General features: G+C 42.2%; 1 protein-coding gene across 1 annotated transcript in view; it reads right to left on the reverse strand.

Annotated features, from left to right (window-relative positions):
* The window catches only part of plxdc2 (plexin domain containing 2), an 81,538-nt gene that overhangs the window by 37,209 nt on the left and 24,563 nt on the right, over positions 1-19,766 (reverse strand). Inside the window, exons 2-3 of the mRNA XM_034559649.1 lie at positions 9,846-10,069; positions 1,430-1,576 (exon numbers count right to left, since the gene is read on the reverse strand). Coding sequence (XP_034415540.1) covers positions 1,430-1,576; positions 9,846-10,069 — 371 coding nt within the window. The remainder of the gene's footprint in view (positions 1-1,429; positions 1,577-9,845; positions 10,070-19,766) is intronic.

Genomic DNA, 19,766 nt, shown 5'->3' on the forward strand with positions numbered 1-19,766 from the left:
CTGGGAAGAAAAGCCACGCCTCTTCAGTGGCTACAAAGAATAGCTTGCATCAGATTGTTTGGTTCAATCCGTCATTACATGACTGAAGCTGCAGCACCAGAATGCACAATGTGGGGCTCTATTCTACCTCCTCGGCAGCTATTGTTCACCCTGGGTTTCTTCTCTCTCTCTCTCTATTAGTCTGTGACTGCCCTGCTGCCATGCTGCTCTGTCTCTCCAGTCGGTAAACGCTGCCTTGGGTGACCTCATCAGTATGCACCTCACATGGGTCACCTGCTTGTGCAGAGCTGGACGGAGGGAAACTTCACTGCAGAAGATTTTTTTAACGGTTTAGATGTTTAAAGGAATGACTGATATATATATTTTTAATGGTAGAGGAAGTAAATACATTGTACTATAGTTAAAATCTGTCGAGCCATGTCTTTACAGTTCCATATATTTGAGCATTTACAATGCCAGGTACACACATATACCACACACAGCTGCCTACACATAAATACTGAGCATCTCTTCTTTGTGTTGTTAGCATTGATTTTATCTTTCTGCCAACATCACTGGCTCAACTAACCGGCTACTGGGCTGATACTGTGTGTGTGTGTGTGTGTGTGTGTTTGTGTTTGCGATACGATTACATTTGCAAATGCAGATTGGTATGAAAAAGAAACCCAGTTGAAACAGCTAAAAGCTTAACTATGAGTAGACAAATGGGACCAAGTTTGGCTAAAGAGGAACTTTGTGGTTTAAAGCAGCTGAACTGCAACATAACGACGGCTAAACTACCCGTGTGATTAAGTTGACTGATGAGGAGAAATGACCTTTAATAGCGCTGGATATTCACTCAGAATAGCAATGAATTAAATATTTTGATCATTATGTCTTCATAACTGTCTTTCTTGAGAAGGATCATAACTTTAAGAAATGTGTGTCATGATCAGAAATGTAGGAATCTGCTCACACACTGAATATTATGACCGTGAACCTCTGTTCATAATAATAAAAGTCTGCAGAAGGTTTAAGTTGAATCTTAGACACATTAACATTTAACATCTGAAATGTCTTAACATCAACAATAGAGCTGCAAAAGATTAAAATCCATACAATTTAAATTAAATGAAGTTTATTATTATTATATTATATTAAAGAAATTGATTAATCATTAATATTTTGAAGCACAATACAGTAGAAATGTTCTGATTGCTGCTTCTTCTTTTTGTGAGGATCATTATAAACTGAATTTCTTTTGGTTTTTGGACTGTTGGTCGGACAAAACATCCTTTTATTAGTCGTCGACTGAAAATTAAAACGCTTGTTAGTTGCAGCATTAGTTGACAATATCTTTTACATCATCTTACTGCAGCTAATGACAATAAGCAACAGCCCCCCAATGAATGTTACTGAAAGACGAGCATTGTCCGGTCGGTGGACTTACCGCTGCTTGTCTGTGTGTGTTGGACAGAATCCCGTGGATCTTCACTTTGTCCTTGTCCATCTGGTCAACGTCTACCCACAAGTCCTTGCTCATCGCATCTGACGGGTTGTATGTTTTCGATGTGTAGTAGTTGTGATCTGTGTCCTCCTGAAGAAGTGACAAAACAAAACGCACCCGGTGAGTTTGCATACAGCGTGAATGAAGACCGTGAAGACGCATAATACAGCAAACGTGATTTAGAGGAATAAAAAACAGCTTCAAGGGGAGAGGAGATATTGTGATTGCTGTTAAGTAATCCCTTATTATAAAGGTACGCAGCTAACACAATATACAAACACGCTGTGAGCACAAATGTAATTCAAAGCAAACTGAGACTTTTTTTTGCAATAGAATCTGGAAAATCAATAAGAATATATCTTTTTTTTTAAAGTACCTGCTGAATTGCATTGTATGTTCTCTTTGTTCTCTGTGGTTTTCATTAGGGGCCGCACGCAAAGAGGTTTTAATGTCCACTAATCAATTAATTATATTATTATTATACTATATTAATAACAAGAAGAAGCCAATCAACTTATTCCACCCTTAAAACCAGACTGCACAGTCAGATCTCTCCCAACAGAAACATTTGCAGACTTGTATAAGCCACGTGGGAGCGGCCCGTCTGCTTTTATTGTTTCCTGTGCAGGATTGGGAAGAACGCTCGAGTTGTGAGATTCCTATAGCTCGTCTGTTTCCCTGTGGGTCTAATGAGATACCTTACAGCTTTGTCTTTTATCTAAAACATTGCTAAGGGTAATGTTCCGCTGCATGGAGAGCCTGGGAAGTGTCTGACTGTGATCTCACTAATAGAAACTCACACAGCTCTGTGCATACTTTGATGCACGGCTGGTAATATTCTGAGCTACCGCCCTTCGGGTGTCAAAAGGCCACGAGACAAACATTAATTAAAGAGCAATCCTTCCCTGTTCAGCTGGTTTTGCTTTGAGGATTCACATTCCCCTCAGAGAGTTATAATCTAACACCGCTACATGATATTCAGCCTGGAATATAAAACAGAGAGATAATGTTTCAGGCTTAGCAAAGCCTCTGTGGGATTGATAGAAATCAGAAATCCAAATGGAGTTCAGCCATGTAGGTGGTTTTACTTTGGATCAATTTGTATATTTAAGCGAACACTGCCAGAAGTCTTTCATCGCGGCTTAAAGTGCAGACAAATCGTGTCGGGGAAAAAGGCCCCTCCGGGTAGCCTTAGTCAGCACATTGCTTTGAGAATAGAAAACAAGGGCACTTGTAAAAGGAGTACACGCAAATGCACAGCTGTAAAGTTTCCTCCTGATCAGCTCAAGATGTTTTTGGGGTCATTTGGAGAAGGATGGAGGGAGGTGAGAGGGGCCGGTGAAGGTTGAAGGTGGGCCAGATAAACAGGCTCACACACACAGAAACACACAATTATATCGAGGGCTTTGGTGGGAGGTCGTGGGAAGAAGATACTGGCTGTTTCTTTCAATCATGCACCGCGAACTTGTGCCAAAAAAAGAGACGTGTGGTACTCGATATCGATGTGTGAAATGTGCTACTGCACTTAACTGAAGATCAGGACAACGGAAAAGAAATCAAAGAATCATTTTAATGCAATAAGCACATATTCATATCAGAATTGATCAGCTATTCATAAACAACGGGATTTAGACTGTATTGTTTGGATCAAAATAAAATCAAAACAACGATCCGCTCGCGATAAGAAATCAGCTCACATGAACTCTCATCTCAGGCCGGAGCCATCACACAGGAACAAGTAAATAATTCATCCATAATTTGAACAATCACCACTTTCTCTGGGAGCTGTCCGCTGTAGACGGAGTCACGCGTGACCTCGGATACATTTAGATAAGAATGAGCCCTGAGAGTCCTGATGGCACTAGCGAGTGTCTTTAATACGCTGACTCACATTGTCAAACACAAAATAAAAAACGTCGGTGGAGCATAAAAAAGGTCGTTCAGACGCACTGAACTTTTCACTCACAGGAATAAAATACCCGAGCTAGACAATTACTGCTGACATGAAATAAATGTAAGACGGTCTTTGCACAAATCAGCCACAGGAAGACAGAGCAGAATACACATTTATTAGACGCTATGAAATGACAGTGATGTATGTTCCTTCTTTCCTCTCGGAGCTGAACGTTTCTACAGCTCGTTTTGGTCGAGTGGAGGTCTGAATGTGCATGTTGCTGTGATAGGTGATAATGGGACCTCCTCGTGTCGGCTTTTAAATGAAGGCAAATATTCACCATGATTCAAAAGCCGTCATGGGCATTTTGTCCGTTTATTTGAAACTGTTGGAACAGTGACAGCGTAACCGTCTGTCAACGTATTCCACTGAACCTTTTTCAAGATATACTTTATGCCATTTTAAAGGGGAAATGTCATGCTAACTTGTAGGTTCATACTAGAACGTGTTCACATGCTTTAAAGTTGAACAACTTTCTCATGCTGTCTGTCTGACTATACCTGTGTTTACCTTCTGTCTGAAAAGCTCAGTTTTTAGCTCCTGTCTCTTTAAGCTCCTTCCTGAAAGAAAGCCCAGTCTGCTCTGGGCTTTCGATAATAAATATGGCTATGCAAAAATAGTTCTCACGCTGTGGGTGGAGACACTCAGATATATACTAATGAGCCTGCACACTAGATAGGAGAGGGAGCCACATCTGAATGTTGAATCATATGTATTCAAATCAAATGTATGAAATATATTTATCATAGTAAGTCCCCGTTAAATGTATTTGAAAACAATACAATTGCTAGTGTGAGTATATTTTTGGGATTAATTTGAAATTGATTCATAACATATTTGCAATATTATATAATAAACGTAACATCAACCCTCCTAAAATAACTGTTTTGTACACAATTATCCAACGTATTGCTCATGCAAACCCGTAGATTTGATGTCTAATTAATTATTAAACAAACATGAGCAAGTTTATTAATCTTGCATGCATTGTCAGATGCATTCTGTATTGTAATAGTATGTGGGGATAGACAACTCAAGTGGATGAATTTCCAGAGGCACGACAGTGTGGAGACGACACTGAGCTAATGGAAGATAGATGGCCACATGATGAACCAGTGAGAGGAGGAATGGGACCTCGTCACTCAGCTTCAGGGTGAAGTGAAACTAGATAGTGATGGAGAAAACAAAAAAACGCTGCCTGTAATGGACCATTTTCTGTCTCAAGAGCACAAAAACCAACGGCAGAAAGGATTCCCATCTCTATCCCATCAATATTGCATTATCTTGAGACCTGAATAGCTTGATTTTACTTCACGTTGGCTCCATAACACACAAGGAATTCTCTAACATCTTTATGAGATCATTCGGGGTATTTTACTTTAGAGAATGAGATGTTTCTGAGTGTCCCCAAACTGGTACTGAAGATGTAGTGGCAGCTGTGATTGAGCAATGTTTGTCATAAATATAAAAGAGGAGGACACTGAAAACTGCAACCACGTCTTTGCTCTTGAGGAAATGAAATGTTAAGTTTGCACAAGGACACGGGAGCTTTGACTAAATGTTCCAATGTGTGTCGGCAAGCCTTCTTTTTCCTGTAGATAGTACGACCCGGCACACACGCACGCATGTAAGAAACATCTCTCCTTTGAACAAATGCCATCACAGCAGAGTTCTGTTTGTTTTTCAAAGTAATCTGTATTTTGAATCTATTTAGAACAGCCTTGATAGCAGTGCATATGTTGTTTGGAGCAGTCTCCGTTGCTGTTAGTATTATTACAGCAGAAATTGGTTGAAAACGCTCGACAACGGCGCTGGTCTCGATTGTTTTTTAATCAGAAAAAATCACGATGCCAGACAAATCAGTCGATTCGGTGGAGCCGGCGGATCCAGCCAAAGATCACACTTGAAATTTGCAAGAAATTGAGCCAGTTGATAAACATTCCTGTGACGGCGTGGGGTTGTTTAAAAAACAATACAAGTACGGAGAGAATAAAGTAAGTAGTCCGAGGTGAATCCGATCCGCCGATATCGAATTCTCGGGCGATCCTTCGTTGGTTGTTAATCTTATGAATTGGCTTTTGCAAGCTGTCTGATGGGTTCAAACAGAAGTTGGTTGTATTTCAAAGTGATGCTCAAGGACGTTGAGGTTCACTCCCAATTCACAAGCGCGCCACCTTTTTCCCGTGTCTGAAGAAATAACTGCCAACCAAAATGTTGTCTAATCCACTCAGAAACATCCACAACTCCAACACCAGAAGATGATGCTCAGTCGGACAGTCGAAGGTCGGACACACACTGAAACTTAAACAGCTACAGGTTCATCTGGAGAGCTGTTGACGACGATGTAGCATCACAGAGTTTAAATACTGAACTACATGAAGACAAGTAAACATCTCTTCCCAAATACATTATCCTCCGGGAACCTTTTAACAAACTTGACAAACGGAGACACAAAACAAACAAAAGGGGGAGAAAAAAAATATACATAATTTGCATTCACTGCAGGGTCTGAATATGGAGCGCGGCGAGGGTAAAAAGCAGCACTGGGAATCAAGTGAGGTAATGAAAATTAGCAAGCCGAGCTGCTCGCAGCCTCGCTGTGTGAATCCTCCCGCTTCAGAAATAAACAAATAAACAGTGAATGTAGTGAAGCATGAAACCACCAGAGAGCCTCCTGAGCAGTGGACAGCCAATAACAACCATGAACCACACCCTTAGTACCACACATCAGAGCAGGACAAGCACCACCACCCCCCAAAACACCAATACACTGTCTGCTTTTATTGGCAACCTGACATGGGTTAAAAGTCTCTGGACCTGCTGTACGTTACTGTAGACATGAACAGCCGGGGCGTGAAGATGAGACCATCAAATGTACACATTATTTCTAAAGGGAAGACAGAGGAGTTATATGTCTCTCTTGGCTTCACTTGTTGTTGCAGTGCGATACTTGATTTGAAAAAAGAGCAGTCTGTACAATCAATCATCCAAGTGGCTGCCGTGTGTGTGTGTGTGTGTGTGTGTGTGTGTGTGTGTGTGTGTGTGTGTGTGTGTGTGCGTGTGTGTGTGTGTGTTTGCGTGGTTTGTTTATGCTCCTCATAAAGATAGGCCTCAAAAGGGTTTCCACTTGACAGCCGTGAGTTACCTCAAAGATATTTTCTCAAAGAGGTCAGAACCCATGTGGGCTCGCAGGGGTTTCTAGGTGGCGGCTTAGACTGCGTCTGCAGCTCAGCTGTGCCAATGCAGTCACTCCCATTGAAATTAATGAGGACATTGCATTTCTGGAAGAGGTAATTAGCCTTTAATTTACACCGACTTCTTTTTCTCGTGAGACAGCTTCAGTGGTCCATCGAATTTGAGATAACGCATCATTTTTCAATATTATTTGCCATTGTATGCAATCGATATCTACCTCGATGGTTTCTAAGCAAGGTCTAGAAAGTCGGCTTCGAGCCGGCGGCTCAGTCTGCTTCGCTTCCAGCGAAACGCTGTCTGTCAGGACGCCGTTATCAGCTCTAACCGTCTAACCAGCGGGGCGCGCTCACAGGCACAAACATGCCCAGCTATGTCAACAAAGCAAGGAGGCGCTCAGATAACAACACACAGAGAGGGAGACAATACTCGGCAATATCTTAACAGAGCAAATAGTTTGTTTGCTGCCACATTAATGTTCAGAATGTTACACACATTGCTCCTTAATTGCTCAGTTTACATGACATCCTGACAGTTGGGGTTATGATCCGGCACGTTGGAAGATGCAGCGGCAAACAATAAAAACCGCAACCGTCACCGCCACAAGCCACGACTGATGAAGTGTCTAAACTAGCACCCGTCTTTCCTGATAAAAACGGATGAGATTTGAGTTGAATCCAGTGACACCAATTTGTTCCCACGGCTTGTTCCAACTTTCGCCCCGATTCTACCCGAGGTTTAATCTGATAGCTAACACAGTGAGTCACAGTCATTCAGGGCGTCAGACAGTCTGCTGTTAAGGCCACTGTTATAAACCTGTTGTTGGAAACTTGCGTTACGGCACCAGTTAACCCAAACACAGACGGACCTCAGAGCAAAGGCAGCGGAGGAGATGGAGAGATTTCTTCAGGTCTATAAAAGGTGGAAACCCGTTTTATGGAAATTAAAGTGTTTTTGCAGAGACTCCAGGCTCGATGTTTCCCCCTGTTTGCAGTCTTTATGCTAAGCTAAGCTAACGGGCTGCTGGCTGCAGCTTCATATTGAAATGAATCTCTTCTCATCTAACTCTTGGCAAGCAAGGGAGTATGTGACATATTGGTGCAGCTGTAATTAAACAAAACTATGTTATACGTCAGTAATTAACATGAGACTGTTCTCAGCCCCTCTGGAAAAGAGTACATTCTTCCTTCTGAACTCACTATTTCTAAGCAAAAAACAAAAGAAAATCAATTGTAAGAGAGTAAGATAAATCTGTCTATATACAGGAAGTAGCTTCCACAGACTTCAGTGCACCAGAGACATGCTGCATTTACAGGAAGAGATTCTGATGTTTCTTTAGCAAATCATTAACTGAATCAGACAAAACACACAATGAAACCCCGTTGACAAACAGCTCCGTGAAAGCATCGAAGAGGAGCTTTCCCCCCTCTGTCTGCCTCAGTTAAAGCTCCTTCACATCAGAGGAGACACTCTTTAAGTCGATTCAGCTCACTGCTGGGTGGAAGAGTTCAGCTCAGCGTCTCCAGTCTCTGCCCTCTGAACATGAAGGCGTTGCTCATGTCCACAAAGTGTCACCGGCAGGTGAGGGGCACCGCGTGTGTGCTGAGTAATGACGGGAGGAATAACGGGGTATTCGTGCTGCTTTTCCCTTCTGCAACAACAAATGAGCCAAAGAGAGAGCGAAGAATAACGAGCGTGTGTTGATTGTGCCCCGAAGTAAATGCCTGCGTGTGAGTGATTTTGCAGCTGACGATCAAAGCGTCCTCCGTCCTCGCCGAGAGACGCGAGGCTCCGAGCCCGAGATGATTAGAAGCCACAGGAAGACTTAACGAGCTGTCTAAGCCCAGGTGGCCGCCATCATTATGACTGAACGCCGCGATACTGTGTGCAGGCCGAGGCTCACGGGGTAATTTCATTTACATAGACACAAACACAAGCCGGACCCGGCTATTAATCTCAAGCAGCTCCACTAAACACTCCAAACTGTGGGAGGCCGGGTTCATTTCCTGTTCTGGTCCCTCCAAGGTCAAGTTTACGATGATCCAGCCCCGAAAAAGAAGGTAGATGAACACCTGAGGGCTGATCTTAATTTGATATATAATATTAAAAGGCCCCTTCTAGTTTTCTTTTTCATTACTAAACATCCACTCTTTTTTTGGATTTATAATTGCTCCATGGAAGCAACAGAAGAGTACATTTTGGTTCAGCTCAACAAAGGATATTATTGATTCATACTCTTTATATTAGTTGGCTGCTTTACTAGACGGGAAGGTTTACCGTGTGGAGCGGCACTGAATCACAAAGTCTGGATTCATTTGGAAGATGATGACGACGATGGCAAACTTTGTTTCCATTAACTAATTTGAGAATGATTATCGACCCCAATTATTCGCCTCAGTTCCATGAAATCTTTTTTCCTTCCCTTTGCAAAGCATTGCATTGCATGAAATAACATTGAATTATTGATATATCATACAACATAGAGCTTAAACATAAAGCCTGAATACATTTCGGAGTATTGTCATATTCTGAATACTGGCGTAATATCGTTGTGCAAGATTCCCATCAGGATTACGAGTTGGACTTTGATGGGAACACTATTTAATAATAATGACACGAACACGGCATAACGTCTCACGTCCAAACAGGTGTGATAAAACCAACAGGAAGACCAGAGAGCTGTCGAACAAGCAAAGTCTGTATATTCCCACGCAGCCCTCAGCCGAGGCGTGATACAAGTGTGAACACCTGTGTGGGAGGATCATGGGTGTGTTGGGCTTTTAATGCTGACTAATAACACATTTGAACAGGTGCTCCAGTGATTCACTGTAGCGTTGCACCTCCATTTCATTTGGGAGACTCGCAGGAGACGGTTAAAATCAGATAAACATAAATAATAAGCAACGTAATGACTTGAAGTCACGTGTGTGGCTCAAACTCCAAAACCCCTGCACGCTACACTTCCCATAATACAACTGGATAGTTTTTTCATTGATCTTTGTATCTTTGTTTGTAACGCAAACTTTTAGTTAGACATTTTTCCCAGATTTTAGAAACCCACAGAAGAGCCACAGAAGACTTAATAAACATTATACAACTTAAATGTTCTGAATTTTTTTCTGATTCTTAAAACACAAAATGACATAAAGTTACAGCTCTCTCTGCAAATATCCTCTATTAACCTTTAATGACCTCTAAAGACTCAACACCGACCTCTATCTGGGAGCTGTTGTCTGTTTCCTCTGCGGACAGCAGGCCCGGGAAGCCCTCAGCCTCCTCCTGCTCAGGGTCCTGGTCTTGCTCCTGACTGGCCCTGTTACTGTCCATGTTACGAGGTTTTGGGGGAAGCCATCTCCTCCACCGGTGACTGTACAGCTTCACGTCCACCGCCGCGTCCTCATCTCCTGCCTGCCCCTGCACGTATGAATAAGAGACCCCTGGGGAGACGGGAAAACAAGAGTGTGAGTAAAAGAAAACATCGGCCAGATCACCTTTAAGTTGTAATTGCACGTCAAAAAATGCACAGTAGGTCAATGTGTTGCATGTAGAAGTGAGATAATGACATGCAACACTAATATTTGTGTTTTCACTCAAGCAATTGTCACATTATAGAGGCGGGGACGATTCAAGATATTAATCATGTGCCTCTCCCTCACAACTCACTGTCTCTGTAGACTTTTCTTATTCCTCTGGGGAGAAATCTGTCTGAAACAGATGCACATTAGCGATGACTCAGCAGCCATCACCCAGACCAGTGGACCACAGTCACACACAACCATCCCTATCCCGGTCAGAAATGTAAACACTGACTTGGTTAACGGAGCCCGAGACTGACGGTGACATCTGCTGCGTCATTAGAGGAAAGGACGAGTCCGAAAAGCGTCAAACAGATTGTTAAAAAAGTCCTTCTTCCTTCTAAATGTGGTGAAAAACTCTTTTTTTTCGTCTCCTGATTGCTCACAATCAGCTATTTCTTTGTGACATCGGAGAAGAAAAATAAACGTATTAGGAGTTATGTCGCTAGAATATGATTTGTAATGTTGTCGATGCAGGATGATATTCAGGTAAATCATGTTTTAGTAGTGAAACAGACTGGATGTAAAATAAAAATAAAAATGTAATGAATAAATGAACCAAACTACAGGTGTGAGAGTAAGTTCAGTCTAAACCTAGATAAGATCATTTACATTTTTGTGGGTTTCGCAGTACATTTACTCAAGTACTGTATTTAAGTACAAGTATTTCAATTGTATAACACCTTTCTTTATAGGAAAATATGAGTACTTTTTAATCCAGTAAATTCATCTGGCAGCTGGAGTAACTAGTTTGGTTTCCAGATTAAGAATTTACAAACAAAACATGCAATATATTTATAAAGCATGATACTGTGTTAAACTATACATACAGTACTTAACTGTGCTCCACCAGCAACAGTAACAATATTCTAATATGTATGTTTGTATACTTTTACTTTCATACTTTACGTACTTTTATTGAAGTGAAATTTTATTGGAGTGATATTGTAACTTTGAGTTAAGTAAATGATATGAGTACTTCTTAGTAGCAGAACCAACCAGTGAAATAAATATAAATGTAAACATTAAACATGTTCTCCACTTGCTTCCATCAGATTAGAGCAGCTAAATGTGGTGCAGGTATGAATGAGAGATTCCTGCCTTCCGGCTGATGCTCGGTATATATTCGGATAAGCTCCTGCTCCCTGTGACTCTAAAAGGATTAAGTGATTCAAGACAATTAGTAATAAACTTAATTTTTATAGCGATCATCCAAACGCAATGGCTTGCACGCTGTTGCAGCGATGCAAATTGTTTTGGCTTCAGCACAGAAAACACTGCCGATTCCTCAACTATTAGTGCACGTTGTTTCTGTTAATGAGACAGAGGTCACTGGGTTTGAACTAGCAGAGTGCGTTTTCCACTCCTTCCCCGTCTTTCTCTTTTCTTCAACGCTCACATCTCCTCCTCCACCTCCACCTCCTCCTCCTCCTCTCTCTGGGCCCCCCACCAGCGGTTCCCATGAGACGAGGAGGGAGCAAGTGGAGGAGTTTCAGATGCTAATTCCCCCCAAAGTGGAGTCTGACAGACTCACTTCATAATGCGCGACAGCAAAGCAAGAAGCAAAGAGACCGATCTGCACGGAGAGATGGGCCTCGGTGCACTTTGGAAGGCTTTAACTGAGCAGAAGGAATAGGAAAGAGAGCTGAGGGCAATTTGCAGCAATGAAGAAGAATTAAAAGTTAGTGCTCACCTTTAATCAAAAAAAGAAACAAGCTAGAAATCATGGTGTGATTATGGACTTGGACATTTTCTTTTTAAGGACTTTTATCTTCAGGAGGTTCGACTACTGTAATGGTGCCTTTACAGGTCTCTCTAAAAAAGTTGTCAGACCTAAACATAGAGAAGCAGCATATATTATTTATTCGCCATGTTTTTTTTGTTTTCTGGACAAACTTGCAGAAAACTTGACCGTAGCTCACATTTTATTTTATTTTCAAAAGGTGCAGGGTGCAAGATCTGGACATAATATTAGTTTAAAACATTTTAAATAAATGAACTAACATTATCAACAGAATATGAAGAAATAACGTCAAAGATGTATTGTTTTGCAGATATTTCTACCGGGATGAGCATGCTAACCAACTATAGCCCCGGCCCGTCCTGTCTTGTAACACTTGATCCTGGTAATTGTTTGGGGCGACTGTGGGTCAGTGGTTAGCATGCCCGTCTTTCATTCAAGGGGTTCGCAGTTCAATCCCCGCCCTAGTCCTCGTAGCTGTGTCTACGGTGTATAATGTAAAGTGTCTTTGAGTATCTTGAAAAGCACTATATGGATTATTAATTATAGCGTCCAGTCTGTCTTCAGTCCAACAAGAGAAGATGAAGAAGTAGAAGGTTTGAAGGGACAGGCTTCTTCTACCTTTTGGTACTTTGGTTATTGGATTAAATCCAAAGTGGCAGAAACAAGAAAAAAAGGACTCGAACTCTCGCCTCATCCTCCATGCTGTTAACTCAAATTCAGCCAGCGCAAACCCCGGCGTTGTGGTCTGATCACATGGGACGGTCCTGACTCCCTTCCGGATCAGCAACCTTTCTGTTGGTGTCGTTGCACAGGTCAGACCCAGCTCCTTTGTCTTTATCAAGACATAACATTACAGGGACCCTACGGCCCTCGATTAGTGTCACAGTAAACATGGCTCACGTGAACTAGAGGCCGCATGGGAATATTATAAGATAGCAGTGTTATATCTTTTTCATTTTTTTTTATAACCAATTACTTTAAATTTAGATTGTATGGACCCAGCAGTAGGATGAAATGCTGCCCTTATTTCTTTGTTATTGGTCAAAAAGAGGGTAGCTCCGGTTTGGCCACAGACGAGGCAGTCTATGCAGGATCGAGTGTGCATCATCTCGGTCTTGTTGTTTTGTGTCTGCAGCAGCTCCCCATGCCAACTATTCGCTCATTCTCACCGTGCCACTAACACTTCCTGACACTCGCTCTATCCCCGATGGTCATTAGTCACACCCAAGTGTACAAAGTAGCAAAGGCAAAACACTTTTACACTTTCATCCAAGAGGCACCTAAACATTTATTTTCGTCCTGCAAAGGATCTTTGTCAGTTCCTCAATATACGATGGAAAGCTGGCAAACAGCGGATGCTTTAAAATGCACCATGACCACGACACAGGGACTTTGAATAAATGCCTGCTCTTTTCCCAGCGTGTCCCAATGTGAACGCCCGTGATGAGTCACCTTTTAAAAAAGGAGCGCATGCACCTGCGTTTCTCTTGTGAACACTACCTCTGGTGTTGGTGATTCAGGGGCAGCAGATTTACTTATTATCCGGGGGCAGATCTGGGTCTTTTGTCAAGCATTTGGGGAGGGCACGGAGGTCAGACCCCTGAGGGACGCCTAAAATAACCTCCCAGCAGGACGAGGCTGCTCCTCAGTACGAGACTGTTCCTCGCCTTTTGTGTGAAGGGAAATCTTTCCCCTCTACTTTTCTTTCAGCTGGTCTGAAAGGCCCCGCATACCTTCACCCTGACTCTGTCGGGCGGCCTTGTTGGCCGTACTCACGCCTGTCAACACCTCTGATTCACAAACACCAGAGGGATTGTAATTTGGTTCCACCTAAAACCTTTCAAGGACCTTTAGGGGGTCATAAAACCGCAGAATAAAGGTGCTGTCTGCACCCCTGCTTTCATTCAGATTCTGCTTGTTTTCCCCTCTCAGTTCCCACCTGACTCAATGTTGCGGACAGGAGACACATGACTGGGAAGTAGAGGAGGTGGAACGCTTCATTTCTGCATGCTAGTGTTTGTGGTGTGCATGATTTGAGCAGGAAAAAAAGTCACATCCTTTAACGGTTTCTTTGTCTTCCTATCTCTGGGTGACATGGTGCTTAATTTAGTGCCCACTGAACACTGCTTTATCAGAGTAAACGCTGCAGGGCCATCTCTCAGGCTCAAGTCACCAGGGTTCACGAGGATTAAGTTGATGTAGCGATTGCTGAAGGACTGGGTTTTTTCTTCTGAAATTATGCTCATTTTAGCTTTAAAAGAGTAAACAACCTAATCAGATCTTAGATAATCTGTGTGATGAGAGGCCCTCTTGTTAGAGCAGAATGACAAATGACAAATGATTCATGAAAGAACAGGCAATGTGATTAACAGTGTGGCTTAAGATCACGGGAAAGAACGTGGCAAGTTTTCCTCCTTTCAGCGCGTCTTGTTTTGTTCATCAGCAATGATTCAATGGGAACGTGTCAGGAGAAGCACTCATTTACTCACACACACACCTACACATACACACACACACACACACACACACTTTTGAAGTAATTTTGTATTGCCAGCATACAATGATGCCCTTGCAAACTTAAGCATAACAACACAAAATCGATTTGCACTTTTCGTTTAAAGGGTAAATTCACACAAAAAACAGGGTTTTTATGTGTCTGACGAACCTAAAGATTTTACACTCAAGTCAACAGCATAATTTTGTGATTTACCACACTGACAGTCAATATTCATGTGTGAAAGCCTCGGTAACCTGCTACACAACGGCTTCTCTTAGTGAAAGCGTACGTCTTGACTCAAAAAGGGGCCCACATACCATGAACAGCCGGAGCTAACTTGCAATGCCATCCTCATCGAATCACATGCCGGGATCCAGACCGAATCGGTTCATTGTTTCAGCATTAGAAGGAATGAGTGTGCTCAGAAACCAAAACATAGCATCTCAAGTCAACATATGAGGTTGGTGCCTGATTGAGTGTTTGACACAACAGGCAGTTTTCAATGTTTGGTCCTTCAAAAGCCAAATTATGTCCAGGGTCCTCTCAGAGCACCGAATGCTGAGGCTCAAAAATAAATAAAAGGCTGACAGAGTGTTATCAGTATTGGCGGATGCTAAAATATTGAGGCAGATAAGCTCAGAAATGAAATATGACGTTCACAATAAATTAATAAACTGGGTTTAATAGGAGACTGCTGCTGGTTTGATCTTGTGATGGACGAGATGAGAGCTTTTTAAACAAGATTTTCTTTTTATCTTATTCTGTGTGTTAATATATTATAGATTATACAACCCGACTTCAGTTTCAAAATGCCCAGCATGTGTGATGCCGAGTGATCCAACTGCAGACCCTTTAAATCTCTGTCTGCTACTTATTACAGTATGCAGAGCTTTTCTAACCTGCCGGAGCTTGCTTTTTACACATCCTCTGTAAAAGAAAACGCAGCCTGTCATTAGGCAAACACATAAAGTCTAGAAGTCGACTGCAGGAGAAAGTTAAACACAGGTAGACAGAGAGGCAGAACCCAGAGATTCTGGTTCAAACGGTCCTCATAAAGTTCAGACGAACAGCGTGATGAGGGATGACAGTAAACATTTTTGAAATATTAAATGTGAAATGCAATCTAAAGATATTGTGTGCACGAGACGAGTTTAAAGCATCCAGAAAATGAAACCCATGTCCCAACGGACAGAGGCATCAAGTTGCAAACGCTCCATCACACCAGAGATTTTGTTTTGCCAACAATTAGTCACATCTGTCTAAGTCAGAGCGCTGCAACACAAACATCCCCTGAGGTTCAGATTGTGACTGCAGATAGAGACGCGTGTCTCTTTCTAAAACATGCTAGTTGAGGATTTTACATCAAAATATATACAAAGCTGATTTCTCAGTAACCCTTCAGATAAGAGACGGAGCACAAAGACACAGTTCAAATTGATGAAAATTGCTATCGTACTTCTGAATGTGCCGCATTATCATGCAAACAATGACTTTGCACGGACCTTTGATCCTTCTATAAGGATATCAGAAAGGTCCCTGGCAACATCAGAATACGTAAACACACCGTGAACACTGTGTGCTGCTCACACTGTGTGGCGAGCAGGCGCTCTTGTATGTCACCAAAGTGAGAAATGTGGCATGCGTGATTGGGGTCTATACATAGAAGCCATTCTCATTGAAAACAATAGAGTGCTGCAGGGTTGGCGCGTTTTTGTGGGCCAACATGAAAGTTAGCATCGCATTGTTTCCTTCGACAAAAGGCCAGTGGTGCTTTCCGTTGTATTTGGGATTATTGCAGAAAATAATCTCTATGGCAAACACACTTTTTTGAAGTGTGAATGTAATAAAAAAACGTATATATTAACAAACTACACTGTGGTTGCCGCAGCGAAGCTAAAGGCAGACCTGTGTTCGACAAGATTGCATTTAGTCGTCTCATTTAGACACACCTTTTTTAAGATATGTAAAATCTTCAAAATTCAAGAGAAGGATATTTAATGATGTATTTTATGTCGTAGAACAAAATGTTAAAATATCTGAACCGTGTGCTAACCACAGACCTAATTTCACGCAACAAAAACACATTAAAGAAAAACCATTGTCTTTGAGACGAGGGAACTGAAAGCACAAACATGTTGACTTATTTCCATGTTTTAGGACTCAGTCCTGCATCACTCTATTGTTTAGGTTGAGGCTACAACACTATTAAGGTTCAGGGAAAGGTTGTGTTACATAGACCACATAACTTCAAATAAATCAATGTCAACTTTTTTGGTTTCACACGAAAGCCAGTCTCCTGGGTGAAAGCCCTGTGTTGTTGGACCCATGTGGACATTATCGCTCCTTATACTACCTTTATACACTCTTCACTTGCACCATCACCACGGCCCCACAGAGCATCACAGTTTGGGCAAGTTGGCCTGACCCTGCCATAACTCTATCAGCAAGGTGGTGACATCAGAATACGTAACAAAAAACAGGAACGAAATAATGTCAAACTAACTGTGTGACGAGCAGGCGCTCCTTGTGTGTCTCTCAGATGTGAAAAGAGCCAGGTGCGAAAGAAGCTCTATAAATAGAAGCCAATTTTTGAAGTCTCAAAAGTGTTAATTACAATCTGACGAGCATGGAAGGTGGAGGGAATTCATTAGAAGGAAAACTAATGTTGCGTTCGGGGGTGCTCGGGGTAACACAGCGAGGAAGAGAGGAGGCCGGAGGCAAGGAAGCTAAGGGGGGAATTAGGAGGTCGACTGTGTCCAGCTTCAGGTTCAGCGACTTTTAATCAAGACTTTAACCTTGAAGAACAGAATGTTTTTTAAGCGGGCTTGAGAGAAAAATGCTAATTTCCCTTCCAAGCATCTGCTGTAAACAACTAAATACACTGGACACAAAATCCAAGCGGGCTGAGCCACAAAGCACCCAGAAACATCCCCGAGCACACAGTACCAAACCCCAAAACACAGGCTTTAAAGTGCCGGAGTAAACCATCGCGGACTCCACTGTCACCGCCGTGGCTTTCTTTCGGTAATTGGTGGTTGTCTTGGCTCCGTCTTTGGGTCAGTCAAAGGAAGTTATACAAAAATGCTTTGGCAAAGTCATGCGGGGAGGGCTGCAGGCAGTCAGGAGGCAGCGGCATCGCGAAGAGAGTTGCGCTTCCTGATTGACACTGGCGTTTGGGGTTTCGGGATTCCAGTCAGGCACCATGTCTGTCTCATATTTCAAGAGATTGAGTGATTGACTGCAGGACTATGAAGCGCGGCTGCTGGCTCTCATTCCACTTTTCAACTTTGCGAATGAGCAGCGCGGCTCTGGAGCCTCGAGGCATTGAATCACTCAAGCAGGAGAGAGCCCGGGCCTGGCAGGCGACGTATCGCTGGACCTCCTGTAACAGGTTAAATCTCCGTCCTCCAGTGCAGGTGATATTACTGTATTCTTACAGGTCAGTGGCTAGCCAAAAGCATCTCTGCACAGACAAAAGCTCAGCATCTCTCAGTCTGCCTAAATCGCTCCATGAAAACACAAGATATGTCCTTTCACTGTTCCCACACTGTCCTCTTAGTTCTTGCCTAACAGACCTTCAAATTGGAAATGGTCACATCTATACGGAAGAATAGAGACGGATCAGCAGGAGAAAAGCCTGCACTTTTATTCTGATACGCCATATCACAAACAATAGCCTTCATCCTCCGGGGCTCACAGTCTTCAGCTGAGCTTCTGTTGATAGAAACACACCGAACATCTGAGGCAGACTTGACACAATAATCGCTCTTTTTGTCCACTGTGTGGGTCGATCTCTTCATCCGATCTCTTCATCATTTGAAGTATTATGCTCTTTTTGGCCAACTACACTTCTGCTGGATGAATAATATGTGTATTTACTGTAAATCTCACACAGACGGGCTGGCTTGAACTCCATCATTACAGTTCCAATATTGCTTTGTCAATGAGAAAACAATAAAAAACTGATTAATAACAGAACGATCTTCTCCTTTACTTCAGTATCAAATCAACCAAGTGATAATTAACTGTACATCATGAATACATCTGCTAATTGCTAATTTAGCATAGTTTCAATAGTGCCAATTTGCCCAAATGCAAACTAATGAAGGATAAAAAAAAATACGTGCCCACAACTACAGGAGCCTATTTGTCTAAAAAAAGTTTCGAGTGAAACTTATTTTAATTTGAGCGAAAGTTTAAAGTTGGACCCTCATCTTCTTGTGACAATTCAAACTAGATTAGTTTATAAGCATGCAAGATTTTAAAAACAGGAGTAAATATAATTTGAGACCTGATTTTACTCGTCAAAACACTGAATGTAGTGATTTATTGATTGATGAGCTTTCCTGGTTTGTTTTAGTATGTCGTCTCATTCATGTAAATGTCTTTAACTTTCATTTTTAGTCTGTTATCTGTGTTTTTATATGGTGGTTTTATATATATTGACCTCTTGTGAAAGAGGTTCATAATCTCAATGGGATTACCTCGGCTAAATAAAGGTTAAATTAAGAATATGAATGAAGGAATCACTCCTACTTTGCAAAAATGAAAAGAAAAACTCTTTACATCTCGACACCATTATCACAACAATGTCCAGGTATAAATTACAGTCATTTTAAAGATATATTGATCGGCACTGGGGCTTCCAGCTAATTGACCACCTTTCTGTCACCCTAAAAGCAATCGATTTGGGTCTCGCAGACAGTGTTCATGTGAGAGAAATAGCACGGCCATGTCAGGCGGCTGCGCTTTACTAATGATTGATTCCCTGTAGTGTGGACAGGCTTGTTATATGTGTGTGTGTGTGTGTGTGTGTGTGTAGAGGTGTGCGCACGTGTCTGTGGCGTTTATGTGTGACTTGTCCTGCAGGTGGGGATTGATTAACTGAGTGCTGGTGTGAGTGTATTAACTGTTTTTTTTCCACTTTCTTTTTGGGCAAAGGGCTACAGGCGAGGCCCTTAAGGCCCTTGGGGCGTGTCTTCATCCTTCCTGGTAATCCATCAGCATCAGCGAGCCTCTCGGCCCTCCAAACCTCGCCACAGTCCAACGTTCTGTAAGTTAAGCGATGTGTAAACACACACAGACACCTCCAACTCTTAGTCAAAGAAAAGACTCCACCTGTCGGAGGACGAGACAGTAATTTGGATTGCAGACACCTTTGTTGAATGATTTAACAGCTAACAGGGGGATTATTAGAGGAAATGAACAATACACAAAAACGTGGACACCTCTTGTCAACTGTCTCATCCTTGCAGTGAGTTATTTTGTTTACTGGAGATGTGTTTTCCTTGAATTCTAATCTTGAATTGATATTCCTA

Source organism: Cyclopterus lumpus, chromosome 20 (assembly GCF_009769545.1).
Source record: "Cyclopterus lumpus isolate fCycLum1 chromosome 20, fCycLum1.pri, whole genome shotgun sequence".
NCBI lineage: Eukaryota > Metazoa > Chordata > Actinopteri > Perciformes > Cyclopteridae > Cyclopterus > Cyclopterus lumpus.